This window comes from Eubalaena glacialis, chromosome 1 (genome assembly GCF_028564815.1).
Source record: "Eubalaena glacialis isolate mEubGla1 chromosome 1, mEubGla1.1.hap2.+ XY, whole genome shotgun sequence".
Classification (NCBI taxonomy): domain Eukaryota; kingdom Metazoa; phylum Chordata; class Mammalia; order Artiodactyla; family Balaenidae; genus Eubalaena; species Eubalaena glacialis.
The window spans coordinates 16,418,766-16,443,046 of record NC_083716.1 but is presented as its reverse complement, the minus strand read 5'-3'; the positions used below and the strand labels follow the sequence as shown (position 1 = coordinate 16,443,046).

Genomic DNA, 24,281 nt, shown 5'->3' with positions numbered 1-24,281 from the left:
TCCATGTTATGACTTGAGCTTTTGGATACTGTTTGAGGGAACTTGAAGTTTATGTGGCTGCTGGTTGACACTTGTTTCAGCCATACTTTATGTCTGAGATGAAGTAGTCTTATGTCTTAAATTTATTTTTTCTTATAAATGGTGGTCATTCTAAACGTGCCAGTGAGGTGGTAACTAAATCTTCCATGTTATTCATAATTTTTAAGTGAAATATTTTTATTAAATTTTTTGTTAAGTGATGATGGGGATTTTGACTCAATTTTTTTCTAATAAATTTATTTTTATTAATTTTTGGCTGCATTGGGTCTTTGTTGCTGCAGGCGGGCTTTCTCTAGTTGCAGCGAGCGGGGGCTACTCTTCGTAGCGGTGCATGGGCTTCTCATTGCGGTGGCTTCTCATTGCAGAGCACAGGCTCTAGGTGCGTGGGCTTCAGTAGTTGTGGCACACGGGCTCAGTAGTTGTGGCTCATGGGCTCTAGAGCGCAGGCTCAGTAGTTGTGGTGCACGGGCTTAGTTGCTCCGCGGCATGTGGGATCTTCCTGGACCAGGGCACGAACCCGTGTCCCCTACATTGGCAGGCAGATTCTTAACCACTGCACCACCGGGGAAGCCCCTTCACTCAATTTTTAAAGCTGAAAATTAATAAACTATATTTTGCACATAGAAACTGAACTAGTAAGAAATATGCCAGTGTGCCAATAGCTATAATCTTTAAATCATGTGATTGATTCATTTCTTTTGTATTCTTTTCCTTTAATACTTAGTATAATATCTCAGTGGAAATATGTTCTCTTAATCACTTTTAGGAAAATTCTTAGACCATGTGCTCATAGAAATGGGATATGGCTTGAAACCCAAGGGACAAAATTCTAAGAAGCAAAGTGCAGATTCAAGTGAGTATACAGATTAATATTGAACGGTGTAGTGATTTTAGTTATTGAAGAAATTATTGTCTCTTGTCTGTATTCCTAGAGTACTGCCTATATGAAATCCCTGAAACATCAATCTTGGGTGAGACAGCTCGGCTGAACAGTTCTCAGTAGTTTTTTTTGCCATCTGGAGGAGAAAACTCAATACTTACTGGTCTAAAAGTTATCACGGTTGAAATCGTAAATGATGGTGGTGTCCTAGTGAGAGTGTAAAGTGAGAGAAGTGAACTTGAGCTTACAATACCGAGGGAGAAGCTGTGATGGGAGAGGTGGAAGGAGAACAGGGAAAATGTTGCCAGAATAACAGAAGAGCAAATGTTCTGGGAAGGAGTCATCAGCAATAATAAATGCTGCAAAGGGGTCAAGTGGAAGGAACAAAATCCCCCCAGCAGTATCTGCTTCACTAAGGCACTGTGGAGGTGCCTTAAGGGAGCGTATTCTGTGGGCAGTATACACCCACATAGAGAAGAGATTATAAAACAGTTGGTGGCAGAATCGCAGAGTGCAGTGGGGGCCCTGGGAAAGGCACCTGACCCAGATTGGGAGGAAAGCCTTTCACAGTGACATCATACTGAGCAGGAAATACTCAAGTTGCTGGGAGATTTGGGAGTATGTTCTGGGAAAAAAGACCAGCATGTATTAAGGCCTAGAGGTGTGAAAGAGCACAGTTAGGCCTGAAAAACTGGAAAATTGGATTAATGAAACCAAAAAGGCTTATATTTCTGCTTTTTGATAAGGTGATCTTGAAGATGTCAGGAAAATCATAGCTGAAAACAAAATTGTTGTAGACAGAAGGGACCTAATCCCCAAAGTGTTGACTTTGAATGTAGGTGATGAGTTTTGCGGTGTGGTCGCCCACATTCAGACTCCAGAAGACTTCTTTTGTCAACAGCTACAAAGTGGGCGTAAGTAAATCTTGATTTGTGCTATCAATATAACATACATCAAGAGACTCAGCGTGCAGATATGCAGATAATGTGTAAACTTGTATTTCTTTAGTTTAAGATGTGACCTGTATCCACAGATAAGCTCGCTGAACTTCAGGCGTCACTTAGCGAGTACTGCAGTCAGGTGTCCCCACGCTCTGATTTTTATCCAACCATTGGTGATATCTGCTGTGCGCAGTTCTCTGGTAAGGAAAAGAGAGTATTATTGAATTTTTTACTTACAATTAAGTACCAAGAAATGAAACAATCTTCGTTTTGCATTGGATGGCTGCATTTGAAGTTTGAGTAGTGTACCAATTATGTTTTTAAGTATATCCAATTAAACTGAATCAAAGTGCGTAAGGGAGGAGGAGGACCTGTAAATGCTAGGGGGGTGCGGGTGGTGATGGAGGTTTTTATTTTATCAGCCCTTTAGTTCTGGAGACTGATACAGACATTTGTTTATATCAGTGTGGGAACGTGGAACCTCCCAGGGTCATGTCTTGGCCAGTTTTCTTTGGAACAGCAAGAGTGTCTGGAGGCACATAGCTGTCGTGGCCCGGCCTCTGTAGCTGCACAGATGATGACCCTGTGATGACCGGGTTCAGTTCTCTGCTGAAGGGAGGGCCAGTGGCCTCACAGGAGGGGAGAGACAGGTAGGCCTCCGGTAAATCTGTGGCTTGGTTAGTGGAGTCTGGTTGACTCATACTGCCAGGTATTCTAAAATTGATCAAGACCTAATGGATTCACTCACATGACCAGGACATGTTCCCTGTCCTAATGAGTTAACTGTCTACTAGAGGGACTAAGCATGTAAATAAATAATGACAGCATACAACATGAGTTACCTAGAAAGGGATGAATAAAGGTGACATTTCAGGAGTTGAAAGCTTCTGATAAGGAAAAGTAGGAATGGTGAATAAGCATACACAGTTCAGTAAAGCTTGATGTTACATGAAAATAGAATCTACAAATGACCATCTAAATTGAGGAGGAAAAATTTTTGTTTATATCTACATTGGAAAATCATTTCAGATTGAGTCTCTCCTATTTTTAGAGGATGACCAGTGGTACCGTGCCTCTGTTTTGGCTTACGCTTCTGAGGAATTTGTACTGGTCGGATATGTAGACTATGGAAACTTTGAAATCCTTAGTTTGACAAGACTTTGCCCCATAACTCCGAAGTTGTTGGAATTGCCAATGCAAGCTGTTAAGTGTGTGCTGGCAGGTATGTGATTTTTATGGTTCCCGTATTCTTAAAATGTTGAAACCGAAAGTTAAGAGCATTAGAATTGAAATTAAACTAGTGAGTAGATCAGGGAATGTGTTTAGCTCTAACTTACCTCAGTACAAAAACAATCCTTAATGGAACATTTAGGAAATACAGATGACTATTTTGCTATCTGTAATAAAATGAAATTGAGTGTACCTGTGTTTATGAAATTGAGTATTCTTTTTTGTTATTTATAGATCCTGCATTATCAATACATATCAGTTGAAACCTGTCAATTGCATGAATTAGGGGGAAACTGCTTTTAAAAACAAGAACATTAACGATCATATGCTTAGAAATTACTGTGTATGTGATATGTTCCACTAGGAGCAGGAGCTTCTTTCCAGCGTAAAAGATGAGCTTCTACAACTTTTCATTCAAATGTACGATAATTTAACTAGTATCCAGTTATCAGAAGGATATTTCCAAGTTTTTGCTACTAGCAGTGTTCTTTTAACTACATTTTTCAACCTATGCAAGATCATTTCCTTAGGAAGAGGTACAAACTACTACGTATGAAATAAGTAAGCTATAGGGATGTATAGTATAGCACAGGGAATATAACCAATATTTTATAATAACTTTAAGTGGAGCATAATCTATAAAAATACTGAATCACTGCGCTGTACACCTGAAACTAATACAGTATTGTAAATCAAATATACTTCAATTAAAAATTAATGATCTTTTTTAAAAAACTAATTTTTAAGAAAAAGATCATTTCCTTGGGATAGGTTGCAAAACGTACTTATATTTGCAAAATACCGCCTTAGGTGGAATGGAGGTGTCAGTGGGTATGCTTTTCATGTTTGTGATACATATTATGATTGTTCCCTAGAAAAGGTAGAACTCGTTTACACACCTACCAGAAACGTAGCAGGGAGTCAATTCCTTGACACATTGGTGTACCAAATATCGGGTGGGCCAAAGGTTCGGTTTTTTCCGTAAGATGGCTGTAGTAGCACTTAGGTGTCTTTAACTTCACTCGAAACAATTTTGTTAGATTGTATGTGACAGCTGTCATATCAGCGTGCATTTAAAAAAAGACTTATCAAAATTGGTGAATTTTTGTGTAGCCGTTTTAATATTGAAGGTGGAAGAAAAAAAGCAACATTTTTGGCATATTCTTTATTCTTTCAAGAAAGGTAAAAATGCAACTGAAGTGCACAAAAAGATTTGTGGAGAAGGTGCTGTGTCTGATTAAATGTGTCAAAAGTGGTTAGTGAAGTTTCGTGCTGGAGATTTCTCTCTGGACGATGCTCCACGGTTGGGTAGACCAGTTGAAGTTGACAGCGGTCAAATCAAAACAATAATTGAGAACAATCAACGTTATACCACGCGGGAGAGAGCTGACATACTCAAAATATCCAAATTGAGCGCTGAAAATCATTTGCACCAGCTTGGTTATGTGAATCACTTTGATGTTTGGGTTCCACATAAGTTAAGTGAAAAAAAACCTTCTTGACCATATTTCCGCATGTGATTCTTTTTTTTTTTTTTTTAAACATCTTTATTGGAGTATAATTGCTTTACAATGGTGTGTTAGTTTCTGCTTTATAACAAAGTGCATGCGATTCTTTACTGAAACGTAATGAAAATGTTCCATTTTTAAAACAAATTGTGACGGGAGATGAAAAGTGGATACTGTACAATAATGTGGAATGGAAGAGATCATGGGGCAAGCGAAATGAACCACCACTAACCACACCAAAGGCCAGTCTTCATCCAAAGAAGGTGATGTTGTGTATGTGGTTGGATTGGAAGGGAGTCCTCTATCAGGACCTCCTTCCGGAAAACCAAAGGATTAAGTCCAATAAGTATTGCTGCCAGTTAGACCAACTGAAAGCAGCACTCGATGAAAAGCGTCCAGAATTAGTCAACGGAAAACACATAATCTTCCATCAGGATAACGCAAGATCACGTTTCTTTGATGACCAGGCAAAAACTGTTACAGCTTGCCTGGGAAGTTCTGATTCATCTGCTGTATTCACCAGATATTGCACCTTCAGATTTCCATTTATTTCGGTCTTTACAAAATTCTCTTAATGGAAAAAATTTCAATTCTCTGGAAGACTGTAAAAGGTACCTTTTATCTTCTTTGCTCAAAAAGATAAAAAGTTTTGGGAAGATGGAATTATGAAGTTGCCTGAAAAATGACAAAGTGTGGAACAAAAGGGTGAATATGTTGTTCGATAAAGGTCTTAGTGAAAATGAAAAATGTCTTTTACTTTTATTTAAAAAACTGAAGGTACTTTTGTCCTGCCCAATAGATATTTCTGTATTATTTCATCTTGGCCAATTTTGATAAGCTAAAAACTGAATCGTTTTAATTTGCTTCATTACCAGTGAGACCGGATGTTTTTTCATAAGTTACTTGGCTCTTAATTTTCTGAAATGACTTGGCATAACTTTGGGGCTGTTGATTTTTGTAAGTGCCCTTTCAGTAAATGCTACAGACGTTTCAGACGTCAGTATTAGCGACCAGTGTTTCTTCTGGATTGTTTTATACTTTTGTTTGTGATTTTCTTAACAACCTTATTGCCATATAATTTATATACCATAAAAAACACTGTTTTAGGGAATTCTCTGGCAGTCCAGTGGTTAAGACTCCGCCCTTTCACTACCAAGGGCGTGGGTTTGATCCCTGGTCGGGGAACTAAGATCCTGCAAGCCGCGCGGCACAGCCCAAAAAAAAAAAAAAAAAAAAATCAGTGTTTTAGGTATACAATTCAGTGATTTTTAGTAATTTACCGAGTTGTACAGCCATCACCATAATCCAGTTTTGGAACATTTCCATCACCCCACTGAGATCTCTTGTGCCCATTTATATATAGTTAATCCTAGCTTCCTAGGCAACCATTAATCTACTTTCGGTCTTCTAGATTTGCTTCTTTGGACATTTTGTATCAATGGATTTATGATGGTTTGTTTACATAGAAATATAGAAGCTTTTTACAGACTTTTTCTTTATAATTTTGCCTTCATTTTCGTGTTTAGAAAATCCTTCTCAGATGGGACTTTCTGGTTCCAGTGTTTGTCATAGAGTCCTTAAGTTTGTGGAAATTAGGAGCTAAATTTGTAAAGGCTTGCAATAAGAAATATTTTAACATTCTTTTAAAAATTCTTTGTTAGGAGTAAAGCCATCATCAGGAATTTGGACTCCAGAAGCTCTTTGTCTGATGAGAAAAATTGTGCAGAACAAAATGATCACGGTGATAGTGGTGGACAAGTTGGAAAACAGTTCCCTGGTGGAACTTATGGATAGGTCTGTGATGCCCCACATCAGTGTCACCAAAGCGCTCATCGATGCAGGCTTTGCCGTGGGGGACAAGGGGGTAGTGACAGATAAGCCCAGTGACATGAAAGAAGCCAGTGGTAAGTAAATTGTCCACCAGATAATGTCCGTGCTGGAATTCAGGTGGCTTTGTGAATGTATGGGTTCTCATACTTTAAACAAGAATTGATGTTAAGTACCTTTTGTCCTTTTAAATCAAGCATTCATCTAACGAGTGTGTTTGGGTCACTGCAGCTGAAGATCGGTCAGAAATGTGAATTTGAAATTTGGAATTCAGTGAGGTAGTAATGGTTAATTCTCATACTAATTAACTTTCCTGCAAAGTCACTAAGAAAGTCATTGGACATTCAGTTCTTCAAAAGCAGACTCTAGCAGCCCTGCCTCCAACTCCCCGCTCTGGCCATTTGTTTTGCAAAACGTCCATTTATTTTCACAGTTCCCTCGGGTGTAGAAGCAGAAATCAGTCTGTTGGAGTGGACATGGGTTGAACTTGCTGTTGATCAGACAGTAGATGTTGTGGTCTGTATGATGTATAGTCCTGGAGAATTTTACTGCCATGTGCTTAAAGAGGATGGTAAGTTGACTCTTGTTTATTTCTTTTTACAGTACACTGGCATAGATAATAGGTCAAGATAAGTTTGTTATTGGGTGGTGAAACTGTTCTCTTTCCAGTAAAGGCCAAGTGGGTATTTGTACTTTCAAGAAAGATTTGGTTTTACTTGGTTGCCTTTTATTCCATTGTAAGACATTATTTCTGTTTTCAATAGTCTCTGTTTAAACCAGCTTAGATTTCACGGAATGTCTCCTAATTTCATTTTTGAAAAATTTTAATTGTTGATCTCATTGACGTACAACACACATACAGGTAAGTGCACAAATACGAGTGCAGCATAACAAATTCTCACAAAGTCAAAACCTTGTATAACCAATATCTGGTTACCAGTAACCCGGAAGTTTCCTTCATGTCTCCTGACAATCACTGCCACTTCTTTCTTTCAGAAGTAAATATGATCGTGCCTTCTAATAATAGCATAGATTAGTTTTTCCCATTTATGAACTTTATATAAATGGAATCATACAATATGTCCTCTTCTGTGCCTTGTTGCTTTTTTTTTTCACATTTGTGAGTTTGGACCATCATTTTCACGTGTGGCTGTAGCTCGTTTTTTGTTGCTGCATAGTGATCTGTTGTATGAATGTCTGCAATTTACTGTTCCTTTCTACTGTTGGACATTTGGGTTATTTCTAGTTCTGAGCTATAAAATGCTGGTAAGGATATTCTCATAGAAATTTACCGCACATGCATTTCCATTGAACATGTACCTAGGAATGAAATTACTGGCCAAATCTTAAAGGGTATGTGTATTTTCAGCTCTGATCAATGAATGCTAAAAAGTTTCCAAAGTGATCATGGAAGTTGTTGGTTTGAGAATTCTAGTTGCTCCACATCCTCGCAAACACTTTGTATTTTCCGTCTTTTTCCCTTGAGCCTTTCTGGTGAGCCGCATTGATTTTAACCTTTCTAAGTTTTGGGTTTTCTCTCTGTCAAATAAGGATGTTACCCTAGATAACTAAGTTCCTGCCTGGCTCCCAGTTTGTGAGATTTGTCATCCCTTCATACAGAATCATCCGGTAGATAGGCTACTATTTTAAAATATTTGCCACTTTCTTATTTTCATAAGTGATTGTACAAGCATATGGTACAAATTTTAAAGTTACAAAAGAGAATATAGGGAAAAGTAAGTTTCCCAGTTCTTCTTCTCAGATTTCTAAATATCCTTCCAGTTCCTTTTCTCAATGTTCTTAATATCTTTCCAAAAGTACTCTATACATATGCTTGTATGAATATATATACTCCTTTTTATGTAGGCATAAATGGTAAAATAAATAATATTTGCACTTTGCCTTTTTCTCCCACTCTGTCTTGGATATCAGTTCACATAGTGTTTCCTCCGTTCTTTTTAAAATATACTTTTAATTTTGGAATAATTTTAGATTTACAGAAAAGTTGCCAAGATAGTACAGAGAGTTCCTGTATACCCCTAGTTTTCTCTATAGTACCACAATTATGTAAGATGTTAACATTTGTTACAACTTAAGAGACCCACATTGGTAAGTGTCTATGAACTAACCTCCAGACTTTATCTGGGTTTTGCTAGATGTCTTTTCCATTTCTGGTAATGTCCCTTTTCTGTTCCAGGGTACCACATCACTGTACGTCCTCATTCCTTTTCATGGTTACATGGTATTCCCCTGTGTGGGTTTACCCTAATTTAGTTAACCTAGGTACGGATAGCTAAAGGATTCCTGTGTACAAGCATTTATTACTAAAAACAATTCTTGTAATCTGTGATTTTATTCTGAGACTATATCCTTGAGACAAATTCCTGAAATTGTACAATAGTTATTAAGTCAAAGGATATGTGTGCTTGTGCTCTTGAGAGAGTGCCCTCAAGAGGTCATCCAGGCTGATTTCCACCGTCAGTGTATGAAAGTGCCCTCTCCCACACCATTTCCTGCAGTGTGTCCTTAAACTTTCTTATTTTGACTAATCTGAAAGGTGACAATTCTAACTCGATACAACTTAATTTCCGTTTCTGTGAATGGGTCTTTGCCACATATTTAAAAGATATTTTTCTTTTACTTATATAGTGTTCAGATCCCTTTACTTGGCATTTTAAAGCTCTCCATGGTCCGTATCTTTCCAAGCACATCTCTGGTGTTTTTCTTCAGTGATTCACCTTTCCATTCCTCTTCTCTGCCAGACTGCTCCCAGCAAGTGTTTTTTGGCTGCCTAATTTGGTACTTTGCCTCAGAGCCGTTTCTTTTTCTGGAATACCCTCTCCTTTTCTAGCAAACAAGTCATACTTCAGATTTCTCTATGAAGCCCTTAGTGCACAGAGCTCACCTCTCTGAAAGTCCTTAGCAGACACTATCTGTGCCAACCATTTAGTAATTACATATACTCCTTCAGGACGGCTTATATGTAACTTCCTTTCTGTGCAGGCTTGTGCACTGTTTCCTGGTCCACATGCAAAGCTCATGCTCTAGCATACTGACAACAATGCCATCATCATGGCTCTGTGCCCAGTAAATTGTTGGTATGGGGTTTACTGAGAGTATTAACTAAATAATGACTTATTTGCCCAATTTCTTAATAAGGAGAAGGGAAAGGTATTTGGTGTACTTTATAGTTGCTTGGGGATGTGCCTGGGTTTTTATGATCATCAAAACACTTTCCAACTTTAAATGAAAATCTGTTACTCTGCATGTTTTTTAAATATTAAACACTATGTGTATTGTGTTTTCAGCTCTAAAGAAACTCAGTGACTTGAACAAATTGGTAGCAGAATATTGCCAGCAGAAGTTGCCTAATAATTTTAAGGCAGAAGTAGGGCAACCTTGTTGTGCTTTTTTTATAGGTAAGTTGCAGTTGGCACAATATTGACTATATTAGAATCTTTTATTTCTTGACATTCAGACCTCATTTTTAGTGTGTATTTTCTTCCTGATGTTTAAGCAGATATTTTTCATAATCAAAATTAAATGAATGCTTAAAATACCGTGTTTTTTTTCTTCTCTCTTTGTAACAAGGAGCCTCCAAATGATACATTCTTACCTAACTTTGTCAAATGCTTTTCTTTCCAGAATTTCTGATAATATTAAAAGCTAGAGAATGGGAAACCTGTTCACTGCAGATTCATTGTTTCTTCTGGTCACCCTGTGCATGTTTATTTTGAAAATATGTTTGATGAAACACCTTAAATTTCATTGCATGTTTTTCTGTTTATTTTTTCTATTATTTACCAAGTAACAAGTGAAACAATCTCATTAGCGGTGAGAATATTACAAGTCTTCCAGTTTGACAAATATGATCAAGTTTATTAAGTCTTTACTTCACTTAATATTCTGCTTATTGGTTAGGTTATGAATGAAATCTTTATAGTAGATGTAAAAGTGTGATGCTATAAAAACTTTGGTGATATTCTAAGAATGAATTTTGAGAATTCTCCTTCTAGGGATTTCTGAATTAAAAACTAAAGGTGTTGTCTGGGAAGAGAAATATATTAGCTACTTTAGACAAAGAATGGTCTTTTTCAAGATAAAAATTTCAAACCTTAATAGAAGGGAAATATTCCATGTTACAAATTTTGTGTTAAATCTAGGTGATGGTAATTGGTATCGTGCTTTAGTCAAGGAAATCTTACCAAATGGAAACATTAAAGTACAGTTTGTGGATTATGGAAACATTGAAGAAGTTACTGCAGATGAACTCCAAATGATCCCATCCAAATTTTTAAAACTTCCATTTCAGGGGATACAGTGCTGCCTAGTAGGTATGGTGCAGAGTAAGAAATTTTCTCAACTGTCTTCTAATACTTAGAGTACATAAATTTCTCAGTATTAATATATTTATAATTTTAATATTTTGTGTAAGTTATTTTCTGTTTCATATTATAAAATTTAGAAACATATATTTAAAGATACTGGCCAAAATGTTCAGTGTTGACGTCAAAGTAAGGAAGCAGCTGCTTTTCTATACTTACGATAGGAGTGAAAACCGACGCTTTCTTTTGAAGACATTTTGCAGGATTCCTTAAGAGCCTCAAATATTCTTAACTTTTGTCTTAGCAAGTTTACTTCTAATAATTCATCCTAAAGAAATAATCATGTGATTTCACAAAGTTCACCTACATGGAAATTCATTACACTGCTGTTAATAATAGCAAAACAACCTAAATAGCCAATAGTAGAGGCTTGGTTAAATGAGGATCTGTATAATGGGTAGTGGTAGTACCTATTTCATAGGTTTGTTGTGAAGATTATTAAATGAATGTTTAGATCAGAGTCTGGCACTCAAAGTTCTATTAAGTGTTCGTTCTTATTACACAGTCATTAAAATGTTAAATATGTGTTGATGTGAAAACTAGTTCATGATTTAAGTGAAGGAAGCAAGTTATGAAAGAGATGCAGGATGGCATTGTGATTAAGAGGACAGATTAGAAGCAGCTCTGCTGCCTACTAGCTGTGAGACCTTAGGTAAACTGTTCAAACTCTGTGCTTCCTTTTCCTCATCTGGAAAATAACAGTACCTTCCTCAAAAAGGCATTAAGAATAAAAGAGATACAAGGCATAAAGCACTGAATAGTGCCTAACATTATAACTATTTTTATTATTATAAAAATTTATTTATAAAAGAATTATGAGTATATATGTGCATGTGTGTATTTCCATATGCACATAAAGATTATGAAAGGTTGGATACCAAAATGTTAATAGTGGTCATGTCTAGAAGCATTAGATGCTTTTTATTTTTCCTTTTGCCTGTTTTCTTTCTACTTATTTTACACTAAGTATGTTTTGGATTATTGTTTTTAATCACCATGTTTTATGTCAGTGTTTCTTAAAATATGACCCCTCCACCCCACAGCCAGTAGTATCAACATGAGAACTTGTTAAAAATGCAGATTCTTAGTCCCCACCCAAGACCTACTACTAAATTGGAAACTCTAGGGTGGGGCCCCAAAATCTGTTATCACAAGCCCTCTACGTAATTCAGATGCACACTCACATTTGAGAACCACTGTTATGAAAATAAGGGTATAAGCCAAAGTTATCCCAGAAAGATAATTTTTGGTTAAATAATTAAAAATGATATTTTGAAATTATCATTGGAAAACTGTCCACAAAGGTGAAAGTGTATGTTTAACATCTTTTACCAGAATAGTTGATAACTCATCATTGTGTATGTAACCATAGTGGCTTCTAAAAGAAATAATAATTCCATTTTTGCCTATTGGGAAAAATGCCAGGTGAAGATACGTTAGTGAGGAAAGTAAAGACGGATCCTGAGCCTCCTAAAACAGTAGTATATTGTAGATGCATTATCTGCAACTCAGGCACTGAGGATGTAGATATATAATTGATTATTGAGAATAGATATTCAAAATCACTGACCAGAATGGTGAACTTGGGAAGGGTCCAGTCCTGGATATTATTGAGGCAAAAAATGCAGCTTTGGGGCACAGAATTCTTCTTTTTTTTTTTTAACATCTTTATTGGAGTATAATTGCTTTACAATGGTGTGTTAGTTTCTGCTTCATAACAAAGTGAATCAGTTATACATATACATATGTTCCCATATCTCTTCCCTCTTGCGTCTCCCTCCCTCCCACCCTCCCTATCCCACCCCTCTAGGTGGTCACAAAGCACCGAGCTGATCTCCCTGTGCTATGCGGCTGCTTCCCACTAGCTAGCTATTTTACGTTTGGTAGTGTATATATGTCCATTCCACTCTCTCACTTTGTCACAGCTTACCCTTCCCCCTCCCCATATCCTCAAGTCCATTCTCTAGTAGGTCTGTGTCTTTATTCCCGTCTTACCCTTAGGTTCTTCATGACCTTTTTTTTTTTTCCTTAGATTCCATATATATGTGTTAGCATATGGTATTTGTTTTTCTCTTTCTGACTTACTTCACTCTGTATGACAGACTCTGGGTCCATCCACCTCACTGCAAATAACTCAATTTCGTTTCTTTTTATGGCTGAGTAATATTCCATTGTATATATGTGCCACATCTTCTTTATCCATTCATCTGTTGAGGGACACTTAGGTTGCTTCCATGTCCTGGCTATTGTAAATAGAGCTGCAATGAACATTTTGGTACATGACTCTTTTTGAATTATGGTTGAAAACTTCCCTAATATGGGAAAGGAAATAGTTAATCAAGTCCAGGAAGCACAGAAAGTCCCATACAGGATAAATCCAAGGAGAAACACGCCAAGACACATATTAATCAAACTATCAAAAATTAAATACAAAGAAAACATATTAAGGGCAGAATTCTTCTTAATGCTGTTTTATTTGTTAGATATACAGCCTAGAAACAAACACTGGACCAGAGAAGCCATAGCAAGATTTCAGACGTGTGTCACAGGGATAAAACTCCAAGCCCGAGTGGTTGAAATCACTGAAAATGGAGTGGGAATTGAACTCACCGATCTTTCCACTTCTTATCCCAGGATAATTACTGATGTTCTGATTGAGGAACATCTGGTTTTAAAAGCTAGTTCACCATGTAAAGACTTAGTGACAAACAGTCCTGTTAATAAACATGGTCTTCAGATTGATGCCCCATGGCTTCAAGGTAACATTTTTAAACTGCTATTTAAATTTATGTTATCCTTTGCTTTTATAGCTATGAAAATTTTTCTATTCCAAGTGACATGATTTTCCTGTAGAAATATGCTTTGTGGAAATAGATTAGTAATAGGTAAAGTTAGTTTAATATTTATGGAAACATGGTTTTTTATTAAACACTGTACTCATTTTTAATGTAATTATTTGTCAGGCAGACGTGTATCATACAGCTATGTATCCTTTAAAGTTTGAGTAAATTTTAAGAATTAAATATACTACCGAAATGGAAATATACTACTGAAATATACCTATAGGAGCGTAATAGTTTAAGGATTCTTATTATAGATTGAGCTCCTTTGTAATGCACACCAAAATCCCTCAAGTTAAACAGATTGTTTTATGAAAATACAGATTTTCGTTTTGGGAATTTGGGAATGTTGGTATTCAGTAGAATACTAAATTTTATCTTTTTCATGAGAGACCTGTATTTCGTATGTTTTCAGCCACCTTTTCAGCTGAGCAGTGGAGGACAATAGAATTGCCAGTTAATAAAACTGTACAGGCAAACATATTAGAAATCATAAACCCAAACTTGTTTTATGCTCTACCAAATGAAATGCCAGGTAAGAAACCAAACAAAGTTTGAGACATATTTATGCTGGTCTTTTAAACTGTAGAATGAACTTACCTGAATTCCTTAGGAAGTGGTGGGGAGAAGAAGGTGATGATTTCTGTTTCACTCAGTGTTTTAGTTGATCATAATAACACTTAAGGAAAATTTAATTATAAAAACATGAACGTGAACATGCCCTGCATTCAGCACCTACTCCACCTGGTCTTGATCATCTACAGCTTTTTATAACAAAGCAACGTCCTTAATTACTGTATAATTTCTTGTTTAAAAATAGGTACTGTCTGTATTGAATTGTACTTACTACGCTGACCTTCTACAAGCATTAAGAGAATTTGAACCAAAACAGTTTTAGATACGTTGGAAGAGTACTTCCTAATCAGTCTATAATCACAGTATTACTGTATCTTAGAAACTTAGAGAAATGTTTTACACGGGCCCTAATCATGAAGAAAAGTAGCATATAAATGTTGACTTTCCTTTTCCTTTTTTATTTTGTGAAAGATTACAATTAAGCCATCTCTTCAGTGTATTTTAGTTTTTTTTTTTTAAATTCATTTATTTTATTTACTTATTTTTGGCTGCGTTGGGTCTTCGTTGCTGCGCGTGGGCTTTCTCTAGTTGCGGTGAGCGGGGGCTACTCTTCGTTCCGGTGCGTGGGCTTCTCATTGCGGTGGCTTCTCTTGTTGCGGAGGCTTCTCTTGTTGCGGAGCACAGGCTCTAGACCCGCGGGCTTCAGTAGTTGTGGTTCGCGGGCTCTAGAGCGCAGGCTCAGTAGTTGTGGTGCATGGGCTTTGTTGCTCCGTGGCATGTGGGATCTTCCTGGACCAGGGCTTGAACCCATGTCCCCTGCATTGGCAGGCAGATTCTTAACCACTGCGCCACCAAGGAAGCCCCAGTGTATTTAAGTTTATTCTTGCAGTATCAGAGGCTGAGTTAGTGCAAGTTTGCTATTCAAAATAATTTGCAGGTATTTGAAAGCTGAAAAAAATGAAAAAAATTTTTTTTTCAAATGGTCAAACCAAGAATTGTGATAACAATAACTGCTCTTAAATTTATTCTCCAGTATTAGGAATAATCAACTTTAAACTGTATAGTGGAAAGCAGGGTCTTAGGATTATTGCATCCTGACCATAACATATGGTATGATGAATTGGAAGTACTTTGCTTCATTTAATTAACTGTAACACACTTACTGAAAAGTATACTGAACAGTCGTAAAACTGCAACTTAATAGAACAAGTTTTTGTAGAAGGAACACACTAGAATAGCCACCCTGATCAAGAAATTAGCCCCCCAGTGGCTTCCTTCTTGCCCCCTCCCAGTCTTGCATCCCTTCCCCACAAGGTAACCAGTAGTGGTTTTATCTTTTTTTGGCTTTATCTATTTTAAAAATATAAATGTATATTTTAATATATATGGGGTCTTTTTTGAGTGATTAGATTTGACTTTCCTTTGTATATAAATACTTCTATAAATAGTAGCATTGAAAATTTCTTCACAAAACATTTTCTATATATATTTTAGAAGATCAGGAAAAACTGTGTGTATTGACAGGCGAATTGTTAGAATATTGCAGTGCTCAGAAAAGTCGATTGGCCTATAGACCAAAAATTGGAGATGCGTGCTGTGCCAGATACACAGGTAAGATTCTTTTCTATTCCCCAAACAGTGTTCACTTTAAAATTTAGATTTACAGTTTAAAAATGTATTTAGTTTCCTTCTTCTTTTGTATGACAACTAGATCTACAATTTCCCTCTCTTTCTTCCCAGTAGAAATGTGTCATAATTTTTGTTTAGATAAGTATTCTGTATTACATTATTAGTATAATAAACAGTATTCACAGCCTACCCATGTAGTTACTATAATTACATTTTTCTTTTGCAGCCTTTTTTGTTACTCGTGTTCTATATACTTTCACTAATGATCTCCAGTTCTCTGCATTGGTATAAATTCTCTCCATGAATACTGCCTGTACTTTATCAACTTTTATCATATTGTAGGCAGCTCCAGCCTTCTGACCCACTCTTATCCAGACTGCTTGTCCTCCAGACCTGAGCTGTCATCCTGAAATTTTCCTTTCACCATCATGCTGGAGATTGTTTCAGCACGAACCCCCTATGTTTCTTGGATTTCTCTCCCACCACACCTTGTTGGCTAGATTTCTCCCTCCCTCGTCTCAACTTGTTTTCTGGGTCCTTTACTTTTGATTTACTCTTAATATTTTGGTATATCTATCTCATCCTCTAGAAGCTGAGAAAAGGTACATGTAAGATAAATTTTGTTATCTTTCATGTTTGAAAAAGTCTTTATTCTACCCTTAATAGTTACTTGATAGCTTACCTATAGATAGAATTCTAGGTTGGAAATCATCTTTCTCTTAAAATTTTGAAGGCATTGTGGGTGTTGCTGGTGGAGAGGTAGATGTCATTCAGGTTCTCCAAACTTTGTACGTATTTTTTTCCTCCTTTCTGGAACTTTTGGTAATCTCTTCATCCCAAGTTTTGAATTTTATGATGTGACTCAGCACTGGTTTTGTTTTCACCATTGTACTGAGCTCCCAGTGGGTGGGCCCTTTAGAAATTCATGAGCTTCAGTTTTGAAAAGTTTTCCTGAATTTTTTTATTCCTTTCTTTTATTTCCTGCTCCTTTATGAACTCCAAGTATTCTCATGTTGGACTTAAACTCTTCTGCTGAATTTCCTTTGCTGTTTTTTTTTGTTTTTCAAGAGATTTCCTCAGTTTTCTCTTCCAGCCTTTCGTATTTCATTTTTAATATCACATTTTTGGTTTCAGTAGCTTTTTTTGTTTCTCAGGTGTGTGGTTTTTAATAACTGTCTTGTACTTGCTTCAAGGATGGAAGGTCATTTCTCCGAGGCTGTTAATATCATTCTTTTAATTTTCATGGTCTTCTCCGTCTTTGGGTCTCTGTTTCCTTGAGTTCGTGTTTGTTTTGGTCTTCTCTTTCATGTCAGAGACTTTCTTCTACTATCTGGTCATCCTTCGCTGTTCGTTTATGTAAGGTGAAGCACTAAGAAGCTAATTGGAAGTTCCTTTGTGCACAGGCAGAGCTTGTCTGCTTAGTGGACTTTCCTGTAGGGTGACCTGGCTCTGCCGTTTCTCTGGGAACCCCTGATGCCTGTGTCTTGAAGTGCTTTTGCTTGAGATGGTCGTCTCCTGCCTGGAGTGCATAGCTTGCCTGACAGGGTTCTTGTAAACTCCCTCCTCTGCTCTGCCTCACGTTCCCCAGTCCATAGTCTTTCTGGTTCGTCCTCTCTGGAGAGGAAACTAGTCTTCTGCCCATGGGTAGGAGCAGTTACCTGAAAAGGGGGAATTCTCTAAGTGTTATTAAAACACATAAACATAAAACTGATCTTTCTCTTTAGCAACTTTAAAAATAGATATTACGTGTAAATGTGTTTATAAACTAAAGTTTATTCACATGCCTTGGGAAAGCAACTCTGCTTCCGTTATCCAATCCCCGTTTCATCTCCGTCTTTGCTCCAACTTTTGAATGAGTAGCATCAATTATTGAGCCTTGATTGCTTGGGGATTTGAGATGCAAACTGAGATGCTTCTTGGCTTCTTTACACCCAGCTTTAGTTGAGCTCTGCTAAATCATTTCCACTGATGTATTTGCTTTCCACCTTCCACTATTACATTGTCTTCCCTCTTGTTCTCTATCCTTGTGGTTTTAGGCCTTTTTCTATTTAGTCCTGTAACTGTCTTTTGAGTAGAATCTGCAAGGAGTAGATGTGATGCTCGTATTTAATCTAGACTCCTTGGTGTGAAGTCAGAAGTCTTGGTGTGAATTTCTAAGTGATGTAAATGTAACTGTGAATAACCATCTTAAAGGAGGAGGGCATCATTGAACGTAACTTCTCACCTGAGATTCCTTTGTATTTTCAGGTGATGATTTCTGGTACCGTGCCATTGTTCTGGGGACATCAGCTGCTGATGTGAAAGTGCTCTATGCAGACTATGGAAACATTGAAACTCTGCCTCTTTGCAGAGTGCAGCCAATCTCTGCCAGCCACCTGGAGCTTCCTTTCCAAATTATTAAATGTTCCCTTGAAGGTAGACAATTAAGTCACTTTCCAATTTGGGTGTCTGTGGGATTTTTTTCTTTCTTTTATAGCACTAAGTCTGAAACAAATGGGTATTTTAGGACTTCCCTGGTGGCGCGGTGGTTAAGAATCCACTTGCCAATGCAGGGGACACGGGCTCGAGCCCTGGTCTGGGAAGATCCCACGTGCCGCGGAACAGCTAAGCCTGTGCGCCACAACTACGGAGCCTGCGCTCTAGAGCCCGCGAGCCACAACTACTGAACCCACGTGCCACAACTACTGAAGCCCGCACGCCTAGAGCCCCTGCTCCACAACAAGAGAAGCCACCGCAGTGAGAAGCCTGCGCACCGCAACGAAGAGTAGCCCCTGCTCACCGCAACTAGAGAAAGCCCGCACGCAGCAATGAAGACCCAACGCAGCCAAAAATAAAATTAAAAATTTAAAAAAAAAGAGTATTTTAAGCAACGGCCCAGATTTCTAATTATCAAGCAGAGTACAAAAAAATCTCATACCTTTTATTGTTCTTTCATTCTTACAAAAATTATGTTCATATGTTCCATCTTTGTTTTACAGATTAGTTTCAGAGAGTCAAGACTCAGAGATTCTGGTTTGCCTCAGGTTGCAAAGCTAGTTAAGTGGCAGGGCCAGGGTGAACTGGGGTCAGTCATCTGACCTCTTGCGTGGGGGTCTTTCTGCTTTGTCACAGAGGCTAGAGACATTCAAATGGCACCGTTTTGGGCTACCTTCCTATTCATACCATATCTGCGTATTTATTCAGCCCTTCAGTTGGAATTTGAATAAAAGGAACTAAAATGCTAAAGTAGCGTTTTATTCTTACTCCTGATTTCTTTACCCAGAGGTCCCAGTAGATAATAACACACTGATTTCCTCACAGTCTGCTTTGGTTTTGACGCAGAGAGTTGGAAAATTATATTTATTATTGTTTGCTTCTACCATTAGAATGTAAGTCCACAAAGGCAGACATTTGTCTATTTTGTGGCTTCTAGACCTAAATTAATGCTTGACATAGTGTAGGGATCGAGGAATATTTATTAAGTTTGATTTTTTTTGAATGCAACAGCAGTAGTACATCAAAGCATACCTAAACCTAGCTAAAATCAGTGAGCCTTTTGCTTATTATCCTTAGATAATTTATCTAAATATCATCTTTCAGGAACTTGAAGATTAACTCTAGTAATCAATTTTTTTCCAGGACCAGTGGAATTGAATGGAAGCTGTTCTCAGTTAATAATAGAGCTACTGAAAAATTTCATGTTGCATCAGAATGTAATGCTTTCTGTGAAAGGATTTGTCAAGAATGTCCACACAGTGTCAGTTGAGAAGTGTTCTGAGAATGGTACTATCAGTTTGGCTGATAAGCTGGTGATGTATGGTCTGGCGAAAAAGATCACATCTAAAAAGCAAAGTGCTTTAAATAAAGGTATTTTTTTCACGTTTAATTAATAGCAGATGTAAGTGTAACCAAGAACAGATGTAATCAATTTAGTTGACCTGATCTTTCCTTATTCTCTGTGGCCACGTTCCCTCTGTCATCCTCCTCTACAAATCCAGCAGCAGGGTGCTGACTCATGTTGCCACCTCAGAGGAGCCACCTGGAAGGAAGCAGGCCTCCCAGTCCAGATTTTCCTTAGATCAGGCTCAGCAACACTGTTGATAGAATTGATGCTGAGAGCTTTAGAAATGTCAAGCATTCAGAGTAGCTTCCAACTTCCTTTTGATCCTGATCAAAGTGAGAAGAACTCACATATTTGAGAATGGATCTTACTAGTTATTTCATAAGATGATGCTTTGGCAGGGCTGCCCTCAACCAAAAAGAGATACCCCGTGTGTGATAGGCAAAAGACCTGAAACCTCGGAGGTAAGGGCACTCATTTGGTAAAACCCAGGACAGGAGGAGATAACATAAAGCCCAAATGAAAAATTAATTGGTCAAGTCCTTTGTAGTTGGAAAGGATCTGCCCTGAGGGGCAGATCTGTATATGTTCAGACTGCAGGTTTTGTTTTGTTTTGTTTTTCCTGTTACTTATAGTGCTAGTCGTCTAATGGCTTTTTGCATTTGCTTTTAGAAAAGGTGAACAGGATGAATTGCTGCTGCACAGAGCTACAGAAACAAGTGGGTAAAACTTCCTTTAAGTGAAATTATCCTCCCAACATTATTAGGAATGAAGTAACACCATTTCTTCTCACCCTCAGGTTGAAAAACATGAACAGATTCTTCTCTTCCTCTTAAACAATCCAACCAATCAAAACAAATTTATTGAAATGAAAAAATGGTTAAAAAGTTAAGTAAGTTAAATTTGATGTTTTTGCACTTGTGTAACCCGCAGCAGGACATCTCCAGTCATGTTGTCATGGCAGAGCTAATGGGGTGACACCCGTTTTGAGGCTGTACTTTATTCTGCGGTCTAATGATCTGAGGTCTGGCTGTAGTGTTTCTGCTGTCTTCCTAGGTTTTGTTTGGTAAGCTCCCTTTGACACTGCTAGTGGGACTGAGTCCAGGACTGTCCAGGTTGCAGCGTCATTTCCTTACTGTGTTTGACATAGAGACAGCTCTTGATGATATTTGCAGGGACTTGTAAAAATTGTCGTGAGGTCAAGCTTAGCCTGAAATTCTTTGTGTCTAGAGTGAAATTAACTCTCCCTTGTACGCACTTCTATAAAAACACGTAGCCCTTTTTGTGAAGCGGTTCTAAGAGGCCAAGAACAGAAAATGGGCTGCACTGATAGTATAGTTCATTTCAGAACAAAACATAGTCTTCCTCTTCTGGCTGCGGTGACTCTAGTGCTTAAAGACTACATTGGTGGATTTTGAATAGTGGTTCCCCTGCTTTTTTATATTGCCTGGGATCCTTTGTTCTAAGGTGGCCCTCGGAAATTGTTTTGTGATCAGTAGCCAATTACAACTTCTGATCAAAATGAAATTGTCCTTCTCGCCACTTTGAATTGATAGAATTCTAGCTAAAAGCAAAGGATCTTTGACTTACTCAGTATGTGCACTCTTGCTGGCTAACATGCAGTTTATATCTGACCATTTGCAAGTAGCTCCCGAGGTCCTCCTGCTCTCGGGGGCTCTGTGGGTGTAGCAACTCTCAAGGAGGTACCTACTGGGGTCAAACCTATTCTCCACGTGATAATGGACAGTTGTTTTGTTTCTGTTTCTAAGAAAGTATGGCTAAGTTCTAAGCTAAATATCATTCATGCAAGATGAAGAGTTTTGATTCTCATGATTTATTTTGAGATTTATTTTACTTCAAGTTTTGGGTTATTTTTAATAAATGCTGACTTGCAGTTACAACTTTCAGTCCTTTCTAATACATTAAGTTTTAATACTGACTGCTGTTTTGTGTACCATACTTGAGTTTAAAATCTTAAATTTAATGATAATTTAAATTTCATAGATTGAGGAGCATGCAATGACATGAACTTCTGGAATTTAGTCCTAGTGCCAAATCATCATATTTCTAATCAAGTTGATTAACTGTATGTGCTTTAATCTTTATATCTGTGCAATAAGCTTTTTTCCGCATAAGAATATTGAGTGTGTTTGGGTACACAACTTCAGATGAAACCTGTATTTTCCATTGTTTCTAAATAGATTGAAGACATTACTTTAAAAAAAAAAAAACCACTTGATTTAAAGCGTAGTGGTTGAACTGGCTTTACCCCTGCTGCAGGAATAAATACATAGTTTGTCTACCTTTGAATACAGTGTAATACCTTATATTTGAGTAGTGCATTATTTAATAGTCACATATTTAATCTTCACAGTGCCCAGAAGATTAAAAGAAGGTAGGGCTCATTTTATAGATGAGGAGGTGAAGGCTCAGGGAGGTTAAATGGCTGCCCAAAAACCACACACACAGACTGGAAAGTAGGTCTTACGATGCAAGCTGAGTTCTCCGTACCGCCGTTTGCTGCTTACCTGTAGCTGTGCAACAATATCATTTTAGATTAGATCAGTTCTGGAGGGCAAGAAACTAAGGGGTTATGTTACTAGAGAAAATTACACACATGGTTCCTTAAGCATACTTCCTTCATTGCGGTGAAAATATAGTTGGATAATTGTTTAAATTATTCTTCTTAGAGAAAGATAAAATGTGCTTAAAGTTTCAGTGTTTTCATCATCTCTGGAGAAATTTGTTTTAATTTGTTAGTAATTTTATTGTAAAATTGCTAAACTAGGCGTGATGTGATGATGAGAACATAAAACTCTCTGTAATCTATTATTCAAAAGTGGTAAGCATTTCAGCATACAAGTTAATAAAAATATTTTTTATATTTGGAGGAGAGCAAACAGCTGTATTTTATATCTGTGAAGGGGAGAACAGACAGCTGTACTGGACATAAAGCACTGTTACTGTGGCAGTGAATTTTTTTTAACTGGCAGATTTGACTTAAAGTAATTTCAGTTAAAAGTGAATATTTGGTTTGCTTTTACTTAAGATAGAAATTAAGAACCATGGTGATTGAGTTTTTATATAAGGCATAATGATAGTTGATTTTTCTCTTGCAGAAACACTCTCTCTTGAAGATCAACACTTAACGAGAAAGGAGATAGCGAAGGCTGGACTTAGGAGAGAAAGTACAGCATCTTGTGTCTTTGTTTCTTGGAAACTTTTTCTTTAATGACATTTTATGCCTTAATTTTGTTTGCTTACCACTCTTCTGTCTAGGTTGGGTAGTTTTATTTTTTTCCCTCGAAGTTCTTCTCCCCAAATAAGTCTTGCATAAAAGATTCATACCAAGTGCGTGGGCATATGGGAAGGGATACATAGGGGCTGTCTAGTGTACATATAACTTTTTATTACTTAAAGATACTGAAGAAGGGGGGCTTCCCTGGTGGCACAGTGGTTGAGAGTCTGCCTGCCAATGCAGGGGACACGGGTTCGAGCCCTGGTCTGGGAGGATCCCACATGCCGCGGAGCAACTGGGCCCGTGAGCCACAATTACTGAGCCTGCGCGTCTGGAGCCTGTGCTCCACAACAAGAGAGGCCGCGATAATGAGAGGCCCGCGCACCGCGATGAAGAGTGGCCCCCACTTGCTGCAACTAGAGAAAGCCCTCGCAGAGAAACGAAGAACCAACACAGCCATAAATAAATAAATTAAAAAAAAAAAAAAAAAAAAGATACTGAAGAAAATATGGCTCTGGGTTAATACTGGATCAATTTAGTTGATAGACACATGAGTTTTATTCTTTGGATTTTTCTGTATGTTTGATATAATTCATAGTAAAATATGCCCTGCTCTCCCTGTCACAATCTGCCTCTTGCACATAATAAATGTTCTTTGGTTTGTTGTTGCTTGGGTCTCGGCCCTTCTTATCCTGTTCTCTCTGAGGTCATCAGCTTCTTTCTCTCCATCTTGATTCGGATGACGTTTCCCTCAGCCTTTGGGCACAGTCTGCCCTTGGGCTCTCACCCACTAGGTGGGCGGAAGGCACTTCCTCTTTCTGCTCCTGCCATCCATAGGTACCTTTCCAATCTGTAGCCACTTAGATTGTTAGTGTAGATAGAATTTACATTGTCTGAAGCACAAATATAGTTAACAATTTAAGTTAAAAAGCTACGTTAGAGTATATATTTTTCTGGAAGCACATACAGTCATCTTAAACTCTAAACTCACATATGCAGAATTATGGGCCAGCTGACTTTCCTGCCAGCCTGAAAGTTTCTATTTGGGAATTTTTCCATGATTTAAGTATCAGACTGTGACAGCCTAAGAAGATGTTGTCACCAACTCAAAGAAGAAACTTGACTTTTTTTTTTTTTTTTTTTGCTTTTACTGGTAATGTGTGTCAGCTTAGATTAAGTGGAGTGTTTCCTCATGTTAAAAGTTGTTCAAACATTGATGTGCTTCTATTAGATAAAAATTTAAGCTGCCCAATAAAATCCTTTTCCCTCACAGCCAGATTTTCCTTGTGTTCTTATTGCCAGCAGCATTTTGCTAATTTCCTTTTCTTGTTGGCACATACTAGGAGCACTGGACATTTAGTTTGTTCA

General features: G+C 37.6%; 1 protein-coding gene across 1 annotated transcript in view; it reads left to right on the top strand.

The window, feature by feature from the left end:
- Positions 1 to 23,601, top strand: part of TDRD1 (tudor domain containing 1) — a 37,039-nt gene extending 13,438 nt beyond the window's left edge. The window contains exons 10-23 of the mRNA XM_061193084.1: positions 806 to 892; positions 1,666 to 1,833; positions 1,953 to 2,060; positions 6,260 to 6,502; positions 6,859 to 6,996; positions 9,734 to 9,844; positions 13,294 to 13,569; positions 14,066 to 14,185; positions 15,721 to 15,837; positions 18,103 to 18,270; positions 19,474 to 19,701; positions 20,348 to 20,394; positions 20,475 to 20,567; positions 22,795 to 23,601. Of these exons, the coding sequence (XP_061049067.1) occupies positions 806 to 892; positions 1,666 to 1,833; positions 1,953 to 2,060; positions 6,260 to 6,502; positions 6,859 to 6,996; positions 9,734 to 9,844; positions 13,294 to 13,569; positions 14,066 to 14,185; positions 15,721 to 15,837; positions 18,103 to 18,270; positions 19,474 to 19,701; positions 20,348 to 20,394; positions 20,475 to 20,567 (1,904 nt within the window). The 3' untranslated portion in view covers positions 22,795 to 23,601. The remainder of the gene's footprint in view (positions 1 to 805; positions 893 to 1,665; positions 1,834 to 1,952; positions 2,061 to 6,259; positions 6,503 to 6,858; positions 6,997 to 9,733; positions 9,845 to 13,293; positions 13,570 to 14,065; positions 14,186 to 15,720; positions 15,838 to 18,102; positions 18,271 to 19,473; positions 19,702 to 20,347; positions 20,395 to 20,474; positions 20,568 to 22,794) is intronic.
- The last annotated feature ends 680 nt before the right edge of the window (positions 23,602 to 24,281 follow it).